General features: G+C 40.3%; 2 protein-coding genes across 3 annotated transcripts; both read left to right on the top strand.

Moving 5' to 3' along the window:
• The first annotated feature begins 4,641 nt into the window (after positions 1 to 4,641).
• On the top strand, positions 4,642 to 12,181 carry LOC106575849 (OX-2 membrane glycoprotein). Of its 2 annotated transcripts, none has more exons than XM_045699402.2 (5): positions 4,642 to 4,817; positions 4,963 to 5,301; positions 6,319 to 6,645; positions 7,370 to 7,468; positions 11,133 to 12,181. In XM_045699402.2, the coding sequence occupies exons 1-5, from the start codon at positions 4,649 to 4,651 to the stop codon at positions 11,189 to 11,191; spliced, it is 993 nt and encodes a 330-aa protein (XP_045555358.2). In that variant the 5' UTR covers positions 4,642 to 4,648; the 3' UTR covers positions 11,192 to 12,181. The 2 variants fall into 2 exon arrangements, with proteins under 2 accessions (XP_045555358.2, XP_014008026.2); XM_014152551.3 differs by having other exon boundaries at positions 4,650 to 4,817; positions 4,960 to 5,301.
• A 391-nt stretch (positions 12,182 to 12,572) lies between these two features.
• On the top strand, positions 12,573 to 21,985 carry LOC106573843 (OX-2 membrane glycoprotein). The gene is made up of 6 exons (XM_045699403.2): positions 12,573 to 12,659; positions 16,026 to 16,362; positions 16,536 to 16,841; positions 16,928 to 16,963; positions 17,047 to 17,152; positions 17,250 to 21,985. The coding sequence occupies exons 2-5, from the start codon at positions 16,116 to 16,118 to the stop codon at positions 17,148 to 17,150; spliced, it is 693 nt and encodes a 230-aa protein (XP_045555359.1). The 5' UTR covers positions 12,573 to 12,659; positions 16,026 to 16,115; the 3' UTR covers positions 17,151 to 17,152; positions 17,250 to 21,985.
• Positions 21,986 to 22,811: the final 826 nt, after the last annotated feature.

Here is a 22,811-nt window from a genome sequence, read left to right as displayed (position 1 = left end):
AAACACATACCTATTTATAGGACTCCCAATCAGAGGCAACTAGAAACACCTGCCTCCAATTGAGAGTCCAGCACCCAACCTACACATAGAAAAACTACCCTAGAATATACACATAGAAATACAAACATAGACCAGTGACAAAAAACCCCGTAATACATAAATAAACTACCCTCTGCCACGTCCTGACCAAACTACAATAACAAAATATCCTCTATACTGGTCAGGACGTGACAAATATATATATATATATATATATATATATAGGTTACAGTCTAAACTTCACACATTCACAGCTTCCAAAGTGTAAGGCATCAAATGTACGGCCACAGTTGGGGTGGGGGGGGGGGGGGGGGGGGGGGGGGGTATTTCACATGACAAACATTTGTGGGATGAGGGGGCGAACCTGTACTGAAGTACATACAGGCTGGCAGGGAGGTGACTGGCATATAATGCCCATGGCATGTCCATAGTGCAAGAATGGCAGACCCACAGGAAGTACAGTATCGTGTGAGTGTGTGTAATAACCACTGAGTGTAGTGATATGTAATGTAGTACTAGTTGTGTATATATATATACACAATGAAAATGTTATATTTGGCCTTACTGCTATTAGTCCATAAACATTGAATAACACATTCACTACATGGAACAGATAGTACCCCACAAAAAAATCAAAAGAAAGTTTGTTCTGAAGTGTCTGTCCTATATCTGAGAGATATAAGAAAGATCAGGAAACAATCATCTTTTTTCTAAACAGTCTCCATATATACTTCCATTCATTTTTTTCAACTGGTACCGGGGACCAGGTGAGACAAGTCTCACTCTCAACTTTCATATTAGTGTGTAGCCAAAACTGTTCGGACGCTACAGACAGAGGTTGGCAGATCGGCTGTACCGACTTCTGGCAAGTTCCAAGAAATCCCAAGCAAAACGGAGAACATGAGAGTCTCATCTTTCCATAGAGGGGTCCTAATAGGTTTGTAGGCCAAACCATTCAGACGGTTTTGTGAGAAGACCGATTTTCGGGACATCCCATGGTCTGACAAACATTGCTTTGTACACCAGCTTCAAACATCTGAAAACACAATCTTTTTTGTTTAATAAAAATATATTTCACAGCGGTTTAGATGGTACAATTATTCTCTACACAAACCATTGCTTGTTTTGTCAAATTGAAATGAGGCAAACTATTAGAATTTTAGCAACCAGGAAATGGGGATTTCTGCATATTGCACCTTTTAAAATTGGATTTCTAGTACCATTACATCTTTCTTGACAGACATGCAATTTGAACCAGCAACCCTCCAGTTGCTGGCCTGCCTTTTCTACACCAACCGGTCAATCGCGATCAAATGGTCAATCTCCAAGGCGCTCCTAGTCGATCACCAAACGTCTGTAAAAAACCCAACGATAAAGCCTTGCCTTCCTATTTTTTTATTTGTTTCAAGCTTATGGCGGTAGGTGCACTTGATTCAGCAGACCTAGAAGGTAGAACTCCACCTACCAGGCAGGCCCAAAGAGCAAATCAAGTGCACCTATAGGACTACCGCTGGCCAATCAGATAGCTCAGATCACCGTGTCTGCAGGTTCCTTGACTCAGAAAAGGTTGTTGACCGCTGCAGTCTATTTATCAGATAAGGAGCGCCTCCTGTAAGTATCTTTCTGACTGCGTATCCTTCCTGGATTTGGAATCAGCATATTTGTTTATTAGAATCCCCATTAGCTTTTGCAGAGGCAGCAGCTACTCTTCCTGGGGTCTGCAAAAAACATGTAACAAAGTACTAAAAGGCAAGGACTGTCACACACATTTTTTTAAAGCATAACCCTGAGGTTGGGAGTGGCCAGAGTACTGTAATAAACCTCCAGCCCAGATGGTTCCGCTTTCATTTGACTCTTTTCTACAGTAACCCTGACTCAGACCTCCTGTTGGGCCACATAGCTAAGCTACTTGGTACAATTATAGAATGTTTTTCAATTGTGGGAACAAAGTAATGATGCAACAAAGTAATGAATCTCCTCGGCATGGCGGACATGACCACGACCCCTAACACTGTAGAGAGACTCAGGACCAGCATCGGGGAACATCCTGCTGACTCAATTACCAGAATCGCACATACTTTGGGCATGTGAGAAGCATGTGGTGAAAACTGTAAACCTCTATGACACACACACATACTACTGTAATAGATTTAAAATCTCGAAATAAAATCCTCACCCTATTCCCATAACATGGAGTCATCATTTCCCACATTGTAAAACGTTGAATTATGTAAATTGACTGAAATGTATGCTGCTATTCTTGTTGCAGTTGCATTTTATGTTCTTATCTTTTAGGCTTATGAATTAAATGTAGGCGTGTTTAGTTTCTTGGGTGGAGCATTAGCAGCCAATTGGTTTGGAACTTGCTGTGGTTATTACAGTACTCTGGCCAGTCCCAACCTCAGGGTTATGCTTTAAAAAAAAAGGGGGAAAAAAGGAGGGCAGCAAAAGGAAGAGCTCAGCAAAAATACATCAACACACAGCAATCATTCAACAAACAACAATTATCCATGACCCAGGCCGTCTACTTTATTCTCTTGCATCGTTTGATTGTGTCCTGAATTTTGTGTCCTGAATTTTCTATCCATACCTTTTTATTGTTGTTCCACCTAGTGTTTGCTACTTGTTCTGTACCTTATGGTCCATATGCTGGATATTCTACATTAATTGATCAAAGAAAGATGTATACTTCAGAAAATGTATTGTCTGTCTTCAGTGTCTGTGTTTCTAGATTTAAGCAGTGAGATGCAGCTGGAATCATCCTCTGGTTGAGTGAGACAGCTTTACATTTATCAATGTCACCACAGTAACATAAGAACACACCTGCCAACTAGGATATAAGAAAGGTACTTCCCAAGATATAATGAACATGTTTTGTTCAGATTAAAACACCTTGCTGCTCTATTTCTCCTTTCAGGGGTTTCTATGGAAACTACACACATCCATTTGCCACCATACAGTGTTTTGACACTGTAAACACTGACATATGCATACCCTGAGGGTCCGTGTGCTGTGGTGCAGCATCATACTGTATTTCCTGACGGACCTGTGATTCGAACCAGCAACACTCTAGTTACTGGTCCGCCTCTCTAACTCTAGGCTACCTACAGTTCCAGCAGATGACTCAGTACACATTTCAATACAATCACAGGATATCAAAGTTTACAGTAGCTTAGTCATCAGATAAGGAGTGGCTACTGTAAGTATCATTCTGACTGCTCATCCTTTCCTGGATTCAGCATAACACTTACGACTGAGGACATATATACACACATATGTCAGAGCGGCATTGGACATCTCATATGTATATACTGTATTCTATACCACTGTATCTTAATCCAATGCCACTCTGACATACATTTATATATTCTTAATCCATTCCTTACTTAGATTTAAGTGTTTTTTGGGTATATGTTGTGAAACTGTTAGATATTACTGCAGCGTCAGAGCTAGAAGCACCAGCATTTCACTACACCCACAATAACATCTGCTAAACATTTACATTTTAGTTATTTAGCAGACGCTCTCATCCAGAGCGACTTACAGTAGTGAATGCATACATTTCATACATTTTTTGTTGTTGTACTGGCCCCCCGTGGGAATCGAACCCACAACCCTGGCATTGCACACACCATGCTGGCGTTGCAAACACCATGCTCTACCAACTGAGCCACAGGAAACACGTGCATGTGACCAATACATTTGATTTGAGGCTGAGAGTGGTCAGAGTATTGTAATAACCCTACAGCCTGGACAGTTTCTCTTTCATTTATGATTCTATTCTACAGTAACCTTGACTCAGCCCTCCCACTTGGTCAAATACTATTCCCAGCTGGGGCCAGTTGTACTGTTAGAGGGGCCAGTCACATTAGACGTTAATGTTGTCATATCGTTTTCTTCACTGCATTGCAGGCATTAGCAGGCAAAATACCACGTTCATAATCAGTAGTGTTCCACGTTGCCACTGTCTAATAATGGATGTAAAAAAAGGCCGATAGCAGAAATTAGTTATGTAAAAATGATTTCATACTCCACATTTAGGGGGGCCACAAGGGGGTCCAAAATTGTTGTCACAGGGGCAAGAACCGCCCCCGTGTGCTCAGCGCTTCTGATATGGAAATGTATCTTTCATTCCGCTCTTCACGTGAGAAAAGCCTCTAGCCATGCATGCAGCGCGAGGTGGAATAGGTTATTTAAGATTCGGAGTTCTTTGACTTTGTGCGATTAATTTACCAGCTATGAAACAAAACGGCAGAAATACTCAGAAAACAGCTGCTGCATCATTTATTTAACTATACATGTGATCATACTTTACTATTTTTATTCACAAATGCGAGTGAAATGCTCGCACTGTGAAGCCATGACCACCCGTCAACGTGGCAGGTGAAATAGACATCTTAACCCGCAAATGCCAAAATCTACACGCATTTGGCAGATGTTTATCTTAGGTCCTGTATATCAACTACAAAGACATGCAGCTACAGTATGACATTAAGCTTATTGTGAGCCATACAGAAATACTAGAACAACCTCGTTTCTTCCATAGAAATATAATAACTTACTCAAATATAATAACTTAATCAAATATAATAATATAATAACTTAATCGATGTTTATTCTACATTGGTTACCGGAAACCGCCCAACGCCACCCGCTAACTTTCACTTTCACTCGCCAATATTTAAAGGTCCAACGCCAGAAACAGAAACATGATCTTGTCAACATTCACCAGCTGAGAATGAACACTTACCTAATTATCTTATGCGTGCTGTCTGAAGGTACGTTATTTTCCATGGATCTGATCAGTTGATTCTGCTTGTATAAGATAAAGGAACATTTCCCACGTTTGACAGGTCATAGCTTTTTTTTGTAAGGCTAAACTTTTATTTACCCGTTAAACATTCCTTCTTCCATTTCTAGCAGTCTCTGTCAACATCGTAGCTAGAGGAGACACCAGGGTTGACTTCAATGCCGACGCATCATATACCTGCACCCATGCGGACTCGACAGGTGTGCTGCAAGTCACCTGGCAGAGGCTGTTCAAAGACGACTCGGTGGAGAATCTGGCCACCTACAGCAAGCGGTTTGGAGCTCAAATCATAGACCCGCACCGAGGCAAGGTGGTTTTCACGGAGGCATCTCTCAACTCGTCGTCCATTACCGTGAAGAATGTAACATGGACGGACGAAGCCTGCTATATTTGTTCCTTCAATGTTTACCCGAGTGGTTCAATACCCAAGCAGACATGTCTTACCGTTCAAGGTTAGTCAAGTAATTAATTAACGAATTAACGAATTTACTAGTTACTAATTAATTAACTGCTCAACTAATTATCAAGCCCTTGATTAGGCCTATTTGAATCAGGTGTGCTAGTAGTATAGGAGCCTAAAAAGTCTCTGGGGGTATTCTTGGAGAGAATCCTTTTGGGAAAACACTGTTATACAGTAATCATAAAGTCTAACAATACATATATGCTTCACAACTAATTATGAGCAAAATCATAAAATAGAGGGTAATGTTAGGCTTTGTTTACACAGGCAGACCAATTCTGATATTTTGTCCAATTATTGGCAATGGAGCTGATCTGATTGGTCAATAGACCAATTAGTGGAAAAATAAGAATTGGGCTGCCTGTGTACAGGAAGCCTAAAGGCCCTTGCATCTGGTTCTTTGCCAAATAGCATAATCCTTTAGTCACCCTTTATAGCATCACTGTAAAACTTTTCCCTGTAAAATTACAGCATTACACTGGCACCACAGTAGCCAGCTTAATACTGTATTTTTGCTTTACAGCAGAGCTGCTGTAATATGTTTTACATTAATATTTTCCTTACTGTAAAGACATATTACAGCATCCTTGCAGTAAATGTAAATGGATGCTGTAATGTTTTACAGTAAGGAAAATGGTACTATAAAGCAAAATTACAGCTGTAAAACACATTTATGGTATTATACTATGCATCCTACAGTGTTTTACTGTTGAAATTACAGAAAAGTCTTACAGTGGGATCTTTGCTAAGGCATGATTTCTGAATCATACAGTATGGGCCAAGGGTTTATTATGGGTTTATTAAGCCTTTTAACCAAAATATGAAATGGAATTATGACTTCTCAGATTTATTGTGTTGACTGTCTTGTCCTAGACCTTTAATCCCTGCCCCCTGCGCCACAGGATTCCTTTTGCCATCTTTGTAAATAATAATGTATTCTTAATTGACCTGCTTTGTAAAATAAATAAAATCAATATGATCTAATATTCCCTGTTTCATCTATTCAAAGGTGTATCTGAAGTGAGAGCCACAATGCAAAAAGTCCCCAGCACTGAATCTAAAGCAGACATGGAAGTTGTGGTCAGTTGCTCTGCCACGGGTAAACCAGCACCTTGGATCCAATGGAACATTTCTGCAGCAGTACCCATAAAGACACCTAACAACTGGACTGTCATTAACAAAGACCAAACTGTCACAGCCATTAGCAACATCACCCTCCAACTGTTGCCAGGCTCAGGGGGATACGTGGACTGTATCGTAAACAATGGGATGAGGACACAGAGACACGAGCGGGTCCTGCTTCCTATTCTCCCTGGAGAGAGGGAGGTTGAAGAAGGTACGTAATGTTGACGTGTCATATACTTTTAGACCATACACTTTTAGCGTGTCAGTACAGAATGGTTCAACTTGAAAACAACATTGAGAAAACCTCATCTCCAGTGACATTTTGGGATAGTCTAGTGAACCAGCCAGATTGTGCTACAGCTCACTATTCTAACATTCCAACAGAATGGTGAGCACAATGAGATCAGGCTTGTTGCCAGAGCCTAATGTTGTGATGCTAGTAGTGCTGTTATCTAATCTCACCAGTTAAGTTTAATTTTGACTACTGTGGTAAAGAATCACGAGTCACTCCCTGTAGAGTCAATTGTTTTATTGAGTTCTGGGTAGTTTCCAGCCCCTCAGGGAAGCTACATGAAGGATGGATGATATGTTAAAGGGGGAAATCCATATCAACATGCTATTCAAACAGACTTCTTTGGAAAGAGGATGTACAATTCCCAGCTTCCTCTTCTCAAGAAATGGATCTCTCCAAACGCATGATCACTGCAATTTCATAGGGGCGGCAGGTAGCCTAGTGGTTACAGCGTTGTGCCAGTAACCGAAAAGTTGCTAGATCGAATCCCCGAGCTGACAAGGTAAAAATCTGTCCTTCTGCCCCTGAACAAGGCAGTTAACCCACTGTTCCTAGGCCGTCATTGTAAATAAGAATTTGTTCTTAACTGACTTGCCTAGTTAAATCAATTTTTTTTAAATTATAATAATGTTTCACCTTCCAGATGACAGGAGGACATCCCCGTGGGCGGTTGGCATTCCAGTGTTCCTAATCGTTTCCATTTTAGTCATCTGCGGCAGTGTCATGCTTCAAAAGAAAAAAGGTGAGTCAGCACAAGATTATCTGATGATGTCACTTTTGTTAGTCTTGTTTGCTTAACAGTCATGAGAGACTAGATGTGATGTAATAACACCTTAGAAAGACCAATTGAGTGAATGTCTATAATCAGAACCATAGTATATCATCTCTCTCTGGCTCTATATATATATATATATATATATATATATATACTGCTCAAAAAAATAAAGGGAACACTAAAATAACACATCCTAGATCTGAATGAATGAAATAATCTTATTAAATACTATTTTCTTTACATAGTTGAATGTGCTGACAACAAAATCACACAAAAATAATCAATGGAAATCCAATTTATCAACCCATGGAGGTCTGGATTTGGAGTCACACTTAAAATTAAAGTGGAAAACCACACTACAGGCTGATCCAACTTTGATGTAATGTCCTTAAAACAAGTCAAAATGAGGCTCAGTAGTGTGTGTGGCCTCCACGTGCCTGTATGATCTCCCTACAACGCCTGGGCATGCTCCTGATGAGGTGGCGGATGGTCTCATGAGGGATCTCCTCCCAGACCTGGACTAAAGCATCCGCCAACTCCTGGACAGTCTGTGGTGCAACGTGGCGTTGGTGGATGGAGCGAGACATGATGTCCCAGATGTGCTCAATTGGATTCAGGTCTGGGGAACGGGCGGGCCAGTCCCTAGCATCAATGCCTTCCTCTTGCAGGAACTGCTGACACACTCCAGCCACATGAGGTCTAGCATTGTCTTGCATTAGGAGGAACCCAGGGCCAACCGCACCAGCATATGGTCTCACAAGGGGTCTGAGGATCTAATCTCGGTACCTAATGGCAGTCAGGAAGAAATGCCACCCCACACCATGACTGACCCACCGCCAAACCGGTCATGCTGGAGGATGTTGCAGGCAGCAGAACGTTTTCCACGCCGTCTCCAGACTCTGTCACATGTGCTCAGTGTGAACCTGCTTTCATCTGTGAAGAGCACAGGGCACCAGTGGCGAATTTGCCAATCTTTGTGTTCTCTGGCAAATGCCAAACGTCCTGCACGGTGTTGGGCTGTAAGCACAACCCCCACCTGTGGACGTCGGGCCCTCATACCACCCTCATGGAGTCTGTTTCTGACCGTTTGAGCAGACACATGCACATTTGTGGCCTACTGGAGGTCATTTTGCAGGGCTCTGGCAGTGCTTCTCCTGCTCCTCCTTGCACAAAGGCAGAGGTAGCGGTCCTGCTGCTGGGTTGTTGCCCTCCTACGGCCTCCTCCACGTCTCCTGATGTACTGGCCTGTCTCCTGGTAGCGCTTCCATGCTCTGGACACTACGCTGACAGACACAGCAAACCTTATTGCCACAGCTCGCATTGATGTGCCATCCTGGATGAGCTGCACTACCTGAGCCACTTGTGTGGGTTGTAGACTCCGTCTCATGCTACCACTAGAGTGAAAGCACCGCCAGCATTCAAAAGTGACCAAAACATCAGCCAGGAAGCATGGGAACTGAGAAGCTGTCTGTTGTCCCCACCTGCAGAACCACTCCTTTATTGGGGGTGTCTTGCTAATTGCCTATAATTTTCACCTGTTGTCTATTCCATTTGCACAACAGCATGTGAAATGTATTGTCAATCAGTGTTGCTTCCTAAGTGGACAGTTTGATTTCACAGAAGTGTGATTGACTTGGAGTTACATTGTGTTGTTTAAGTGTTCCCTTTATTTTTTGGAGCAGTATATATATAAAATATGTCTCTGGCTTTATGAAATAAACTGTGTGAAGCATCAGCTGTGGGCAAGTCATGTCTTAGAGCTCTAGAATGGTTACTGATAAAGTGTACAGTGCATTCGGAAAGTATTCAGACCCCTTCCCTTTTTCCAAATTTTGTTACGTTACAGCCTTATTCTAAAATGGATTAAATAGTTTTTTTCCGTTATCAATCTACACGCAATACCCCATAATTACAACGCAAAAACAGGTTTTTATAAATGTTTGCAAATGTATTTAAAATAAAAATGCAGATACCTTACTTACATAAGTATTCAGACCCTTTGCTATGAGACTTGAAATTGAGCTCCGATGCATCCTGTTTCCATTAATCATACTTTAGATTTTTCTACAACTTGATTGGAGCCCACCTGTGGTAAATTCAATTGATTGGACATGATTTGGAAATGCACACACCTGTTTATATAAGGTCAAACAGTTGACAGTGCATGTCAGAGCAAAAACCGTAGAGCTCCGAGGCAGGATTGTGTCAAGGCACAGATCTGAGGAAGGGTAGCAAAAAATGCCTGCAGCATTAAAGGTCCCCAAGAACACAGTAGCCTCCATCATTCTTAAATGGAAGAAGTTTGGAACCGTCAAGACTCTTCCTAGAGCTGACCGCCCGGCCAAACTGAGCATTTGGGGGAGAAGGGCCTTGGTCAGGGAGGTGACCAAGAACCCATTGGTCACTCTGACAGAGCTCCAGAGTTCCTCTGTGGAAATGGGAGAACCTTCCAGAAGGACAACCATCTCTGCAGCACTCCACCAATCAGGCCTTTATGGTAGTGGCCATATGGAAGCCACTCCTCAGTAAAAGACACATGAAAGTCCGCTTGGAGTTTGACAAAAGGCACATAAAGGACTCTCAGACCATGAGAAACAAGATTCTCTGGTCAGATGAAACAAAGATTGAACTCTTTGGCCTGAATGCCAAGCGTTTTCCAGCGGCAGGGACTGGGAGACTAGTCAGGATCGAGGGAAAGATGAATGGACAAAAGTACAGAGAGATCCTTGATGAAAACCTGCTCCAGAATGCTCAGAACCTCAGACTTGGGTGAAGGTTCACCTTTCAACAGCACAACAACCCTAAGCACACAGCCAAGACAACGCAGGAGTGGCTTCGGGACAAGTCTCTGACTGTCCTTGAGTGGCCCAGCCAGAGCCCGGACTTGAACCAGTTCGACATTTTCTGGAGAGACCTGGAAATAGCTGTGCAGTGACGCTCCCCATCCAACCTGACAGAGCTTGAGAGGATCCGCAGAGAAGAATGGAAGAAACTCCCCAAATACAGGTGTGCCAAGCTTGCAACGTCATACCCAAGAAGACTTGAGGCTGTAATCGCTGCCAAAGGTCCTTCAACAAAGTACTGAGTAAAGGGGCTGGATACTTAAAAAAAAAAATATACAGTGCCTTGCGAAAGTATTCGGCCCCCTTGAACTTTGCGACATTTTGCACGGCCAATTTTTCAGTTTTTTATTTGTTAAAAAAGTTTGAAATATCCAATAAATTTCGTTCCACTTCATAATTGTGTCCCACTTGTTGTTGATTCTTCACAAAAAATTACAGTTTTATATCTTTATGTTTGAAGCCTGAAATGTGGCAAAAGTTCAAGGGGGCCGAATACTTTCGCAAGGCACTATATATATATATATATATATATATATATATATATATATTTATATATATATATATATATATATATATTTACAAGCATTTCTAAAAACCTGTTTTTGCTTTGTAATTATGGGGTATTGTGTGTAGATTGATGAGGGGGGGGGGGGGGGGACATTGTAATCCATTTTAGAATAAGGCTGTAACAAAATGTGGAAAAAGTCAAGGGGTCTGAATACTTTCTGAATGCACTGTATGTCTTTACTACCTACAGTAAAGTCTAACCTTCACGTTCTATCTGGCAGGTTACAGGCAAGCAGCAACCACAGCAGACGAGCAGGACGCTTTTGGGGAAAGTGTGTAAATGTTCATCTGTGTTGATTGCTATACTTATGTACTTTAGCTGACAGAGGTTTTTATTGAGCATCGGAGCGCTGTTGGTATTTAGAGTCCAGTTGCAGAAGAGCCCTGTTCCTCAAGAGATGAGATCCTCTAAAATGTCTCAACCAGACTACTAATCTATCTTTAGAATATTACAGTATATTCTAATTGAATGACAAAGGTCATATTAAATGCATGGCGACTAGCAAGATACAGTACTACTATTCATGAAAGAGGATGAGAGTGTCTGGGAGTCTTGGGAGGATGAACAGTGTGCAGGCCTTCCTGTTCTTTATTAGTGTTCTTTATTAGCCCAGTTCCTACGTTTAGAAGGATGTAGTTATGACAAACATTTCTAATGAGACAGTCAGACAGGTAGAGGCACTGTGTTCTAGATACATATATTGAACCTTTTTGAGTTGTCAGAGTCATATTTCTTCCCCAGTCATATGTAAGCTAATTTACACCTGCACCATACATTACATAATGTCACAAATACTGTTTTTTTATTTTGAAATTGCACTTTAGTTTTGAGAGATGAGGTTTGTCAGTGAGGAAATAAAATCTATTAGAACACAGCACCACCTACAGTTGACTTTATGACACACCAGGAAGAAGACGGGGAGAATATCCTATTTCATTTAACTTGAATCCATTTAAATATGATAGCACTTGTGTTAATGTGAGGTTTATGCTGTTATTATTACATACTGTACCTATAGTAATACAGATACATGGATGTTTTACCTCCTTTATATCAATACAATGTATGAATGTATTTGAGCCCTTAAAATATAATGGTGATGATGATAATGTTTTGCACTTTGATTGTTTGATATACTGTACCTTGTTCACTAGATTTAAGTGTATCAAGTTTTAGTTCCTGTTTGTATTTATTTTAATCATGGATGTTGCTTGTTGTGTTTGACCCCACTTGATTTGACACTGTTAATAAATCAGGCTATTATTCTCACTTGAGCTGTATAATGTTTTATATTGTTTAAGATTCAAAAGCATTCTTTAAATATATTGTGTTCTCCCCGTTTGATATAAAACTATACGCTGTATTTAAAAAATCACCCATTGTCACCTTGTTTTACAGTAAAATCCCCATTTAAAATCAGGACTACTTTGTTCTAGCTCTGCTTACAGTAACATCACAATCAGGGCTAGGTTGTTATAGCGCTGCACCAGGCTCCATTGGCTGTGTGTGTGTGTAATATGTCAGCTCCTATCTGTTTTAAGAGTTCAACTAACACTGGTAATACACCAGCAGAGTTTACTTTCACTTTTAGTGTAAGGGGAGGGCCTTTCGCCCAAAAGGTCCGTTTGTGATAGGTCCATTCAGTCAGGTGGGAAATTCAAAATTCTTCATGTGAGAACTCACATTTTCACCATGGCTCCTACGCTCCACAACTACCTGTTTATTCAGCAAATAGTCCTCCCTAAAGGTGAGTTATATCTGTTTTATACATGATATACTGCATTTGTCAGCTTTTTATTTTAATTGACACAGTATTGCTGACGCTGTTGCTTTTCTTTATGAAATGAGGTGCTTTCAAACCTATTTAACTGTTCAAACCTATTTATTTCAATACTCTGCATTCATTATTTTATTTAATTTATCTTCCACTACACAGATAGACTAAAATATATATACAGATAAATTACATTATGAATGTAGTGAAATTCACTTTGTAGTGAGTCACTTTTTACTGTGTAGTCAGTCACTGTATAAACTATGATTTAATCAGTGAACAAAGTAAGAGGATTGATCTGCTAAATGACTTAAATGTAATGTAAATGTATCTATAGTCATAGTTCCTTATATTCACTGATGTCCACACATTCTGTAGTTTGTTACTTTAATAATTCAACACATGAACCAATACTGCAGTCAGTTATTAACCCATACTGCTGTCAGTTACTAACCCATACTGCTGTCAGTTACTAACCCATACTGCTGTCAGTTACTAACCCATACTGCTGTCAGTTACTAACCCATACTGGTGTCAGTTACTAACCCATACTGCAGTCAGTTACTAACCCATACTGCTGTCAGTTACTTACCCATACTGCGGTCAGTTACTAACCATACTGCTGTCAGTTACTAACCCATACTGCTGTCAGTTACTAACCCATACTGCAGTCAGTTACTAACCCATACTGCAGTCAGTTACTAACCCATACTGCAGTCAGTTACTAACCCATACTGCAGTCAGTTACTAACCCATACTGCTGTCAGTTACTAACCCATACTGCAGTCAGTTACTAACCCATACTGCTGTCAGTTACTAACCCATACTGCAGTCAGTTACTAACCCATACTGCAGTCAGTTACTAACCCATACTGCAGTCAGTTACTAACCCATACTGCTGTCAGTTACTAACCCATACTGCTGTCAGTTACTAACCCATACTGCTGTCAGTTACTAACCATACTGCTGTCAGTTACTAACCCATACTGCTGTCAGTTACTAACCCATACTGCTGTCAGTTACTAACCCATACTGCTGTCAGTAACTAACCCATACTGCTGTCAGTTACTTACCCATACTGCAGTCAGTTACTAACCCATACTGCTGTCAGTTACTAACCCATACTGCTGTCAGTTACTAACCCATACTGCTGTCAGTTACTAACCCATACTGCTGTCAGTTACTAAACCATACTGCTGTCAGTTACTAACCCATACTGCAGTCAGTTACTAACCCATACTGCAGTCAGTTACTAACCCATACTGCAGTCAGTTACTAACCCATACTGCTGTCACTTACTAACCCATACTGCTGTCACTTACTAACCCATACTCCAGTCAGTTACTAACCCATACTGCAGTCACTTACTAACCCATACTGCAGTCACTTACTAACCCATACTGCTGTCACTTACTAACCCATAATGCAGTCAGTTACTAACCCATACTGCTGTCACTTACTAACCCATACTGCTGTCACTTACTAACCCATACTCCAGTCAGTTACTAACCCATACTGCAGTCACTTACTAACCCATACTGCTGTCACTTACTAACCCATAATGCAGTCAGTTACTAACCCATACTGCTGTCACTTACTAACCCATACTGCTGTCACTTACTAACCCATACTCCAGTCAGTTACTAACCCATACTGCAGTCACTTACTAAACCATAATGCTGTCAGTTACTCAGATTTCTTGAAAAAATTATTCAATTTTAGAACAAGGCTGTAGCGTAACAAAATGTGAAAAAGTTCAAGGGGTCTGAATACTTTCCTAATGCACAGTATATACTGTATATACTGTAACACTTTCTATGAATCCCATATGCATGATGCACTATACAGCATTATACATGTACTCATAATGCACTGATAGGTTAATCATGTGGTATAAGCATAGTTATAGCGACAAATAAATACTCATTAAGTCTCATAAAGTCTCCTAATGCATTATAATTCTAACCATAATGATTTATAATATACAGCAACATAGTGCTTCATAACTGCTGGTCACTTTTTCCTCAAGGATCATACAGCATAATAATGACCGTCAGTGTGATGCATTTTTATACATTTTTTGTCAATGAGCAGCACATCATCTTTCTCATGGTGTGTTATAGCATACTTATTAGCCAGTATAACAGGGGTACTCAACTACTATTTGAGAAGGTCCAGTCACACAACTTTCCGAGGTGACAAAGGTCCAGATGGATATTGTAATATATCGGCATAGAAACAAACCCCAACCTCACAACCCATGCCACCCCAAACTGTTCAAACTGTTCACAGCCCTCTTGTTGGTGGAGAGAACATTTAGATGTTTTTAAGCTAATTTCCTGCAATTCTACACATTTTGACATGTCTTATGTGTGTTCATATGATACTGTACCTGAGTGATTCAACAAAATGCCGGGCCCTTGGGGGTCGAGGCCCCTGGTCACTTAATCTGGCCATGACAACTACAAGATGTAGATAGATAAGTTAGGCTAACCAGCTATCTAGCTGACTTGGGCTAGTAGTTGATCAACAGGATATTGATCAAGTTAGAAATAGCTCTGTCAGGGAATGACATAAGAGGAAAACTGCCCGTGCACTACCATATTTTAAAAGTGTACCTTGTTGATTCTACTATTGCAGCTACCAACAGCTGTAAGTTGAAAGCCTGACTGAGTTCCTAAAAAGATCTTGGGACTCGCGGTCCGTATTAATAGGTGGGGTCCGTATTCTAGGTGTGGATCTGGACCGCGGTCCGCCACTTGGTTATGGCTTCACTATAAAGTCATCTTTGACTGCTTTAGGTAAAGTGATGAAATGCCTCATAATAAAGTGGTTATTGTCTGCTTTCAGCAAAGTAGAACTTTCTACACATTTCATGATGACATCACAAACATGTTTCATTCTGTCTCACTCTTCCTTATTCAAGTTGCATAACGCTACATAACACAACATATCACAACACTACACTACATAACACCACTACATAACACAACACAACACTACACTACACTACATAACAACATTACAATACACTACACTAAACTATGCAACACAAATTGCCTCAAAGTCATACAATTGGCAATTTGGCCCTCCTGCACATTGTATTAACATAAATAGTCAAAAACAGAAAAAGGCAAAGCCCTGTGCGACAGAATCTATAAATATATATATTTAAAAATATAGCTTTTAGCTGACTCTTTTCTCCAAGCGACTTACATTTTTTTATAGTATGGGAATCAAACCCACAAGACCACCATGCTCTACCAACTGAGTGTGTGTGTGTGAGAGAGAGTTTGTAATGTAGTAAGTACTAAGTATTGTGTAACTTTCTTCATGCAGGGCTCTCTCATCTGGTGAGAACACAGCAGGTTGTCACAGCAACCCTGGGAGAAGATGCAGTCTTAAACTGTGAGCTCATGACACTCAAAGATGTGCGGCAAGTCACCTGGCAAAAAAGAGACAACTGGGGCGAATGAAAATGTGGCCACTTACAGCAAACGAGGTCCCAATGTCAACCTACCTTTTCAGGGGAAAGTGGAGTTTGAAGACGAGGGACTGCAGAACTGTTCTATTGTCATCAGAGGAGTGTCAAGAGGAGATGAGTCCTGCTACAAGTGTCTGTTTAACACCTTTCCAGATGGACCAATCAGTGGAAGGACCTGCCTCCATGTAAATGGTAAAATCTGATAACATAATGTACTGTAAATGATTGACACAGAACAGCAGCCATTTTATTAGATCATACATCCAATGTCTTGAAACCATTTATCAAAATGGAATCATTTACTAAATCATGTAAATTGAATCATTGTGGTCTCACTGTGAACTGTGTCTGTTGTGGTCCTATAGAGCTGTATGGACCCTCACTCCTCATCACACAAACCAACAACAGTCACACCACTCTGTCCTGTTCTGCTACTGGACAACCTACTCCTATAGTAACCTGGGACAACACAGAAATTCTAGAAAATTCCACAATGGTCAATGTCACCCATCTCAATGGTACTGTCACAGTCATCATAACTTTCACGCTGGCAGCATTCAGTCTACCTGACAAAGACACCAGGGTTCTCTGTGTGGTGTCACTGTTCTCTGGAGGTGTCACCAAGAACGTATCCATGGTTATTCCAGCTAGAACTCAAGCTTCATTTCCTGGTGAGAAATGGTTCTGTACATGCCTACAGTAACAACCAACATGCTGGTGTCATTCTGAAGTACTGTCTCTGTATGTTCTGTGCTAGGTGTACCTGAGGTCACTGATGGTGACAGGATCAGTGGTAAGTCATTAATATAATGACCACAACTAATCTCTGACTCTTATCTGTGAATTTTATGATTCTCATCTTGTCATCTTTCACAGTTAAGCCAACAGGGATTGGTGCAGTAATGGGTTCACTGTGTTTCATTGCTGTGTGCTGTGGAGCTGCTGTGGCACTGTGGTGCAAACAGAGAAATACAATGTGAAGGTAAGTTTTACTGTTCAGATGACAAAGAGAAAATACAGTATTACTTTGACATTGATTGTCAAACTTACGAAATAAATATTTACCCCAAATCCTACAGGAAGTCAGGAGAACAGGAAGAACCATCAACACTCAACCCTCAACATGATGACCCTGAAATCTAGAAGTCTAATCTAACAGTAAGACACATTGTAATTAACAGTAGGGTTTATGGTTTCTAGTAAACAGTGTTTGTACTTACTGTAGGTAAGAAATAGATTAGAAAACACTGAATTGTTTTTCAGCATCATATGTCCTCCCTGGAGAATATGTAACTGTAAATACCCACAAAGCAGTTATATCAGTACACTACTACAACAGATGATTTGACTCTTATCAGTATCATTGATGTTAATGTCTTTCAGGACCACAACAATCTCCAGTCCATTCTAAATGTATTAGTACAACCTTATTTGAACATCCTGGTAGAGTGCTAGTCATGGAGACTGCATACAGTGGGGCAAAAAAAGTATTTAGTCAGCCACCAATTGTGCAAGTTCTCCCAGTTAAAAAGATGAGAGAGGCCTGTAATTTAATGAATTTATTTGCAAATTATGGTGGAAAATAAGTATTTGGTCACCTACAAACAAGCAAGATTTCTGGCTCTCACAGACCTGTAACTTCTTCTTTAAGAGGCTCCTCTGTCCTCCACTCGTTACCTGTATTAATGGCACCTGTTTGAACTTATCAGTCTAAAAGGCACCTGCCCACAACCTCAAACAGTCACACTCCAAACTCCACTATGGCCAAGACCAAAGAGCTGTCAAAGGACACCAGAAACAAAATTGTAGACCTGCACCAGGCTGGGAAGACTGAATCTGTAATAGGTAAGCAGCTTGGTTTGAAGAAATCAACTGTGGGAGCAATTATTAGGAAATGGAAGACATACAAGACCATTGATAATCTCCCTCGATCTGGGGCTCCACGCAAGATATAACCCTGTGGGGTCAAAATTATCACAAGAACGGTGAGCAAAAATCCCAGAACCACACGGGGGGACCTAGTGAATGACCTGCAGAGAGCTGGGACCAAAGTAACAAAGCCTACCATCAGTAACACACTACGCCGCCAGGGACTCAAATCCTGCAGTGCCAGACGTGTCCCCCTGCTTAAGCCAGTACATTTCCAGGCCCGTCTGAAGTTTGCTAGAGAGCATTTGGATGATCCAGAAGAGGATTGGGAGAATGTCATATGGTCAGATGAAACCAAAATATAACTTTTTGGTAAAAACTCAACTCGTCGTGTTTGGAGGACAAAGAATGCTGAGTTGCATCCAAAGAACACCATACCTACTGTGAAGCATGGGGGTGGAAACGTCACGCTTTGGGGCTGTTTTTCTGCAAAGGGACCAGGACGACTGATCCGTGTAAAGGAAAGAATGAATAGGGCCATGTATCGTGAGATTTTGAGTGAAAACCTCCTTCCATCAGCAAGGGCATTGAAGATGAAACGTGGCTGGGTCTTTCAGCATGACAATGATCCCAAACACACCTCCCGGGCAACGAAGGAGTGGCTTCGTAAGAAGCATTTCAAGGTCCTGGTGGCCTAGCCAGTCTCCAGATCTCAACCCCATAGAAAATCTTTGGAGGGAGTTGAATGTCCGTGTTGCCCAACGACAGCCCCAAAACATCACTGCTCTAGAGGAGATCTGCATGGAGTAATGGGCCAAAATACCAGCAACAGTGTGTGAAAACCTTGTGAAGACTTACAGAAAAAGTTTGACCTGTGTCATTGCCAACAAAGGGTATATAACAAAGTATTGAGATAAACTTTTGTTATTCACCAAATACTTATTTTCCACCATAATTTGCAAATAAATTCATTAAAATTCCTACAATGTGATTTTCTGGATTTTTTTTCTTCTCATTTGTCTGTCATAGCTGAAGTGTATCTATGATGAAGATTACAGGCCTCTCTCATCTTTTTAAGTGGGAGAACTTGCACAATTGGTGGCTGACTAAATACTTTCCCCCCCCACTGTACATGCAAATGAGTTGCATTTGTTGCATTGCTCCATTGTTGTTCCAGTATGTTATTTGTATTTTTTAGGGATCCCCATTAGCTGCTACTCTCTCTTCCTGGGGTCCAAACATATTAAAGTACTTACATTACATATAAAACAAAATATAAAACAGTACATCAAATAACATTATTACACTACTACATCTCTACAATACAACATGTTTAATACCACCATACAGCAATATCACAATGTATGCGTATGCATGTGTCTGTACCATTATGTGTCTCTTCACAGTCCCCGTTGTTCCATAAGGTGTATTTTTACCTGCTTTTTAAATCTGATTCTACTGCTTGTATCAGTTACCTGATGTGGAATAGAGTTCCATGTAGTCATGGATCTATGTAGTATTGTGCACCTCCCATAGTCTGTTTTGGACTTGGGGACTGTGAAGAGACCTCTGGTGGCATGTCGATTGGGGTATGCATGGGTGTCCGAGCTGTGTGCAAGTATTTTAAACAGACAGCTTGGTACATTCAGCTTGTCAACACCTCTTACAAAAACAAGTATTGATGAAGTCAATCTCTCCTCCACTTTGAGCCATGAGAGATTTACTTGCATGTCATTAATGTTAGCTCTCCGTGTATTTTTAAGGGCCAGCCGTGCTGCCCTGTTCTGAGACAACTACACTTGTGGCTCCTGACCACACTACTGAACAGTAGTCCAGGTGTGACAAAACTAGGGCCTGTAGGACCTGCCTTGTTGATAGTGTTTTTATGAAGGCAGAGCAGTGCTTTATTATGGACAGACTTCTCCCCATCTTAGCTACTGTTGTATCAATATGTTTTGACCATGACAGTTTACAATCCATGGTTACTCCAAGCAGTTTAGTCACCTCAACTTGCTCCATTTAAACATTATTCATTTTGAGATGTAGTTGAGGTTTAGGGTTTAGTGAATGATTTGTCCCAAATACAATGCTTTTAGTTTTGGAAATATTTAGGACTAACTTATTCCTTGCCACCAAATCCAAAACTAACCGCAGCTCTTTGTTAAGTGTTGCAGTCATTTCAGTTGCTGTAGTAGCTGATGTGTATAGTGTTGAGTCATCTGTATACACAGACACACTGGCTTTACTTAAACAGCTACCCTGGGAAATTCCTGATTCTACCTGGATTATGTTTCCATTAAAGAACACCCTCTGTGTTCTGTTAGACAAGTAACTCTTTATCCACATTATAGCAGGGGGTGTAAAGCCATAATACATATGTTTTTCCAGCAGCAGACTATGATCGATAATGTCAAAAGCTGCAATGAAGTCTAACAAGACAGTCCCCACAATCATTTCATCATCAATTTCTCTCAGCCAATCATCATTCATTTGTGTCAGTGCTGTGCTTGTTGAGTGTCCTGAAAGTCTGTTGTCAATTTGTTGTCAATTTGTTTACTGTGAAATTACACTCTATCTGGTCAAAAAAAAATTTACCAGAAGTTTACTAAGGGTTGGTAACAGGCTGATTGGTTGGCTATTTGAGCCAGTTAAGGGGGCTCTACTATTCATGTGTAGCAGAATGAATTTAGCTTCCCTCCAGGCCTGAGGGCACACACTTTCTAAAAGGCTTGAATTTAAGATGTGGCAAATAGGAGTGGCATTATCATCAGCTCCTCAGTAATTTTCCATCCAGATCGTCAGACCCTGGTGGCTTGTCATTGTTGATAGACAACAATAATTTTTTCACCTCTTCCAAACTGACTTTACAGAATTCAAAAGCACTTTTCTTGTCTTTCATAATTTGGTCAGATATACTTGGATGTGTAGTGTCAGTATTTGCTGCTGGCATGTCATCCCTAAGTTTGCTTATCTTGCCAATGAAAAAGTCATTAAAGTAGTTGGCATATCAGCTGGTTTTGGGATGAATGAGCCATCTGATTCAATGAATGATGGAGCTGAGTTTGCCTTTTTTCCCAATATTTCATTTAAGGTGCTCCAAAGCTTTTTACTATGATTCTTTATATCATTTATTTTTGTTTCATAGTGTAGTTTTATTTTGTTTAGTCGTGATTTCTTAATTTGCAATACGTTTGCCAATCAGTTGGGCTGCCAGACCTTTTGCGTCATCCCTCTCAACCATACAATTTTTCAATTCCTCAGCAATGCACAGGAATTTAACAGTTTTTACAGTCATTTTCTTAATGGGTGCATGCTAATTAGTAACTGGAATAAGCAATTTCATAAATGTGTCAAGTGCAGTGTCTGGTTGCTCCTCATTACACATCAAAGACCAGCAAATATTATTTACCTCATCAACATATGATTCACAACAAAACTTCTTGTATGACGTCTTATACACTATTTTAGGCTCAGCCTTTGGAACTATTCTAAAATGGATTAAATAAAAGTGTAATGATCACTTTAATGGTAGTGTATTTTAAACTCTCTGGTCAGTTCTGTTTGTTTTAGACCATAGCTGTCAACACTTGACAGTTTTAACTTTTCTATCTTATAAAACTGTTAGAGGGTTGTGAGAACTGAGTTACTACCATACTGTCTCACACACATCTGTGTGGTTTAAAGACCGTTTCTATCCATAGGCATTGTGGGTACTGAATAGTGGACTGAATGGCTGACACACATAGGCCTGCTGTTTATTTTATACTTAATAAATACCGTTTGTAAATATATTTTGTAGTTGGTTAATGATGAAACATGATAAATCCACACTAGACTTTTTTGTGGTTTTCATAATTCTTCACTTTTTCTTAATCAAATGCTGTAAGATACACAATGTTGTAATGTACTTTGTTGTGTGTTTGTTTTCTACTTTATAAATAAAATGTTTAAACAACGTTGTAGTGTATGTTGTGACATCGCTTGTTATACAATGTGTCATAAATCTGTGGAGCCAGATATCTTCCAAAACGTTGATCGTATGTATTGTAAGGATCGTAAGAAAATCCATTCTAAATTGTTAGGATTGTAAGAATAGCCATACATGAAACATAAACGTGAACTTTCATCTGTGTACATACAAACAACATGTTACGATTACGGACCAAGATTTTAGGCTTGTACAAATCTTGTTGCAATTCTGATGTACAATAATACCTTTCAGAATTTTGGTAGTTTCATCTCACCAACAAAAAAAGCGTACCCCAAACTGCCTGTGAGGAGTGCTACCCGAACAAGCGTAACACATTATTTAAAAAAAATGAAAACACAGCAGGTTGTCACAGCAACCCTTAGGAGAAGATGCAGTATTAAACTGTGAACTCATGAAAGACATGCTGCAAGTCACCTGGCAAAAAGAGACAATATGGCTTCTCACAGCAAACACCACAGCTGATTTGTTAACAAAGATTTTCAGAGGAAAGTGGAGTTTGAAGACGAGGGACTGCAGAACTGTTCTATCGTCATCAGAGGAGTGTCAAGTGGACGCTCCCTCTGCTAAGAGAGACACTGCTGCATGTGAGCTCTCACATTTTTCAACATGTTTTTTACAATAACATAGTTTTGGAGTTAAATAAACTTGTATTTTTCGTCAGAGACATATACAGGATTCTACCCTCCACAACATAACCTTAACTCCAGATCGAAACTCCAAACCTACAACCTCATTTTGGACAAAATGAGCTGGAAAGAATAATTCTATCAAGGATTCCTTT

The sequence above is a fragment of the Salmo salar genome, chromosome 17 (genome assembly GCF_965601325.2).
Source record: "Salmo salar chromosome 17, fSalSal1, whole genome shotgun sequence".
Classification (NCBI taxonomy): Eukaryota; Metazoa; Chordata; class Actinopteri; order Salmoniformes; family Salmonidae; genus Salmo; species Salmo salar.
This window is presented reverse-complemented; position numbering and strand designations above follow the sequence as displayed.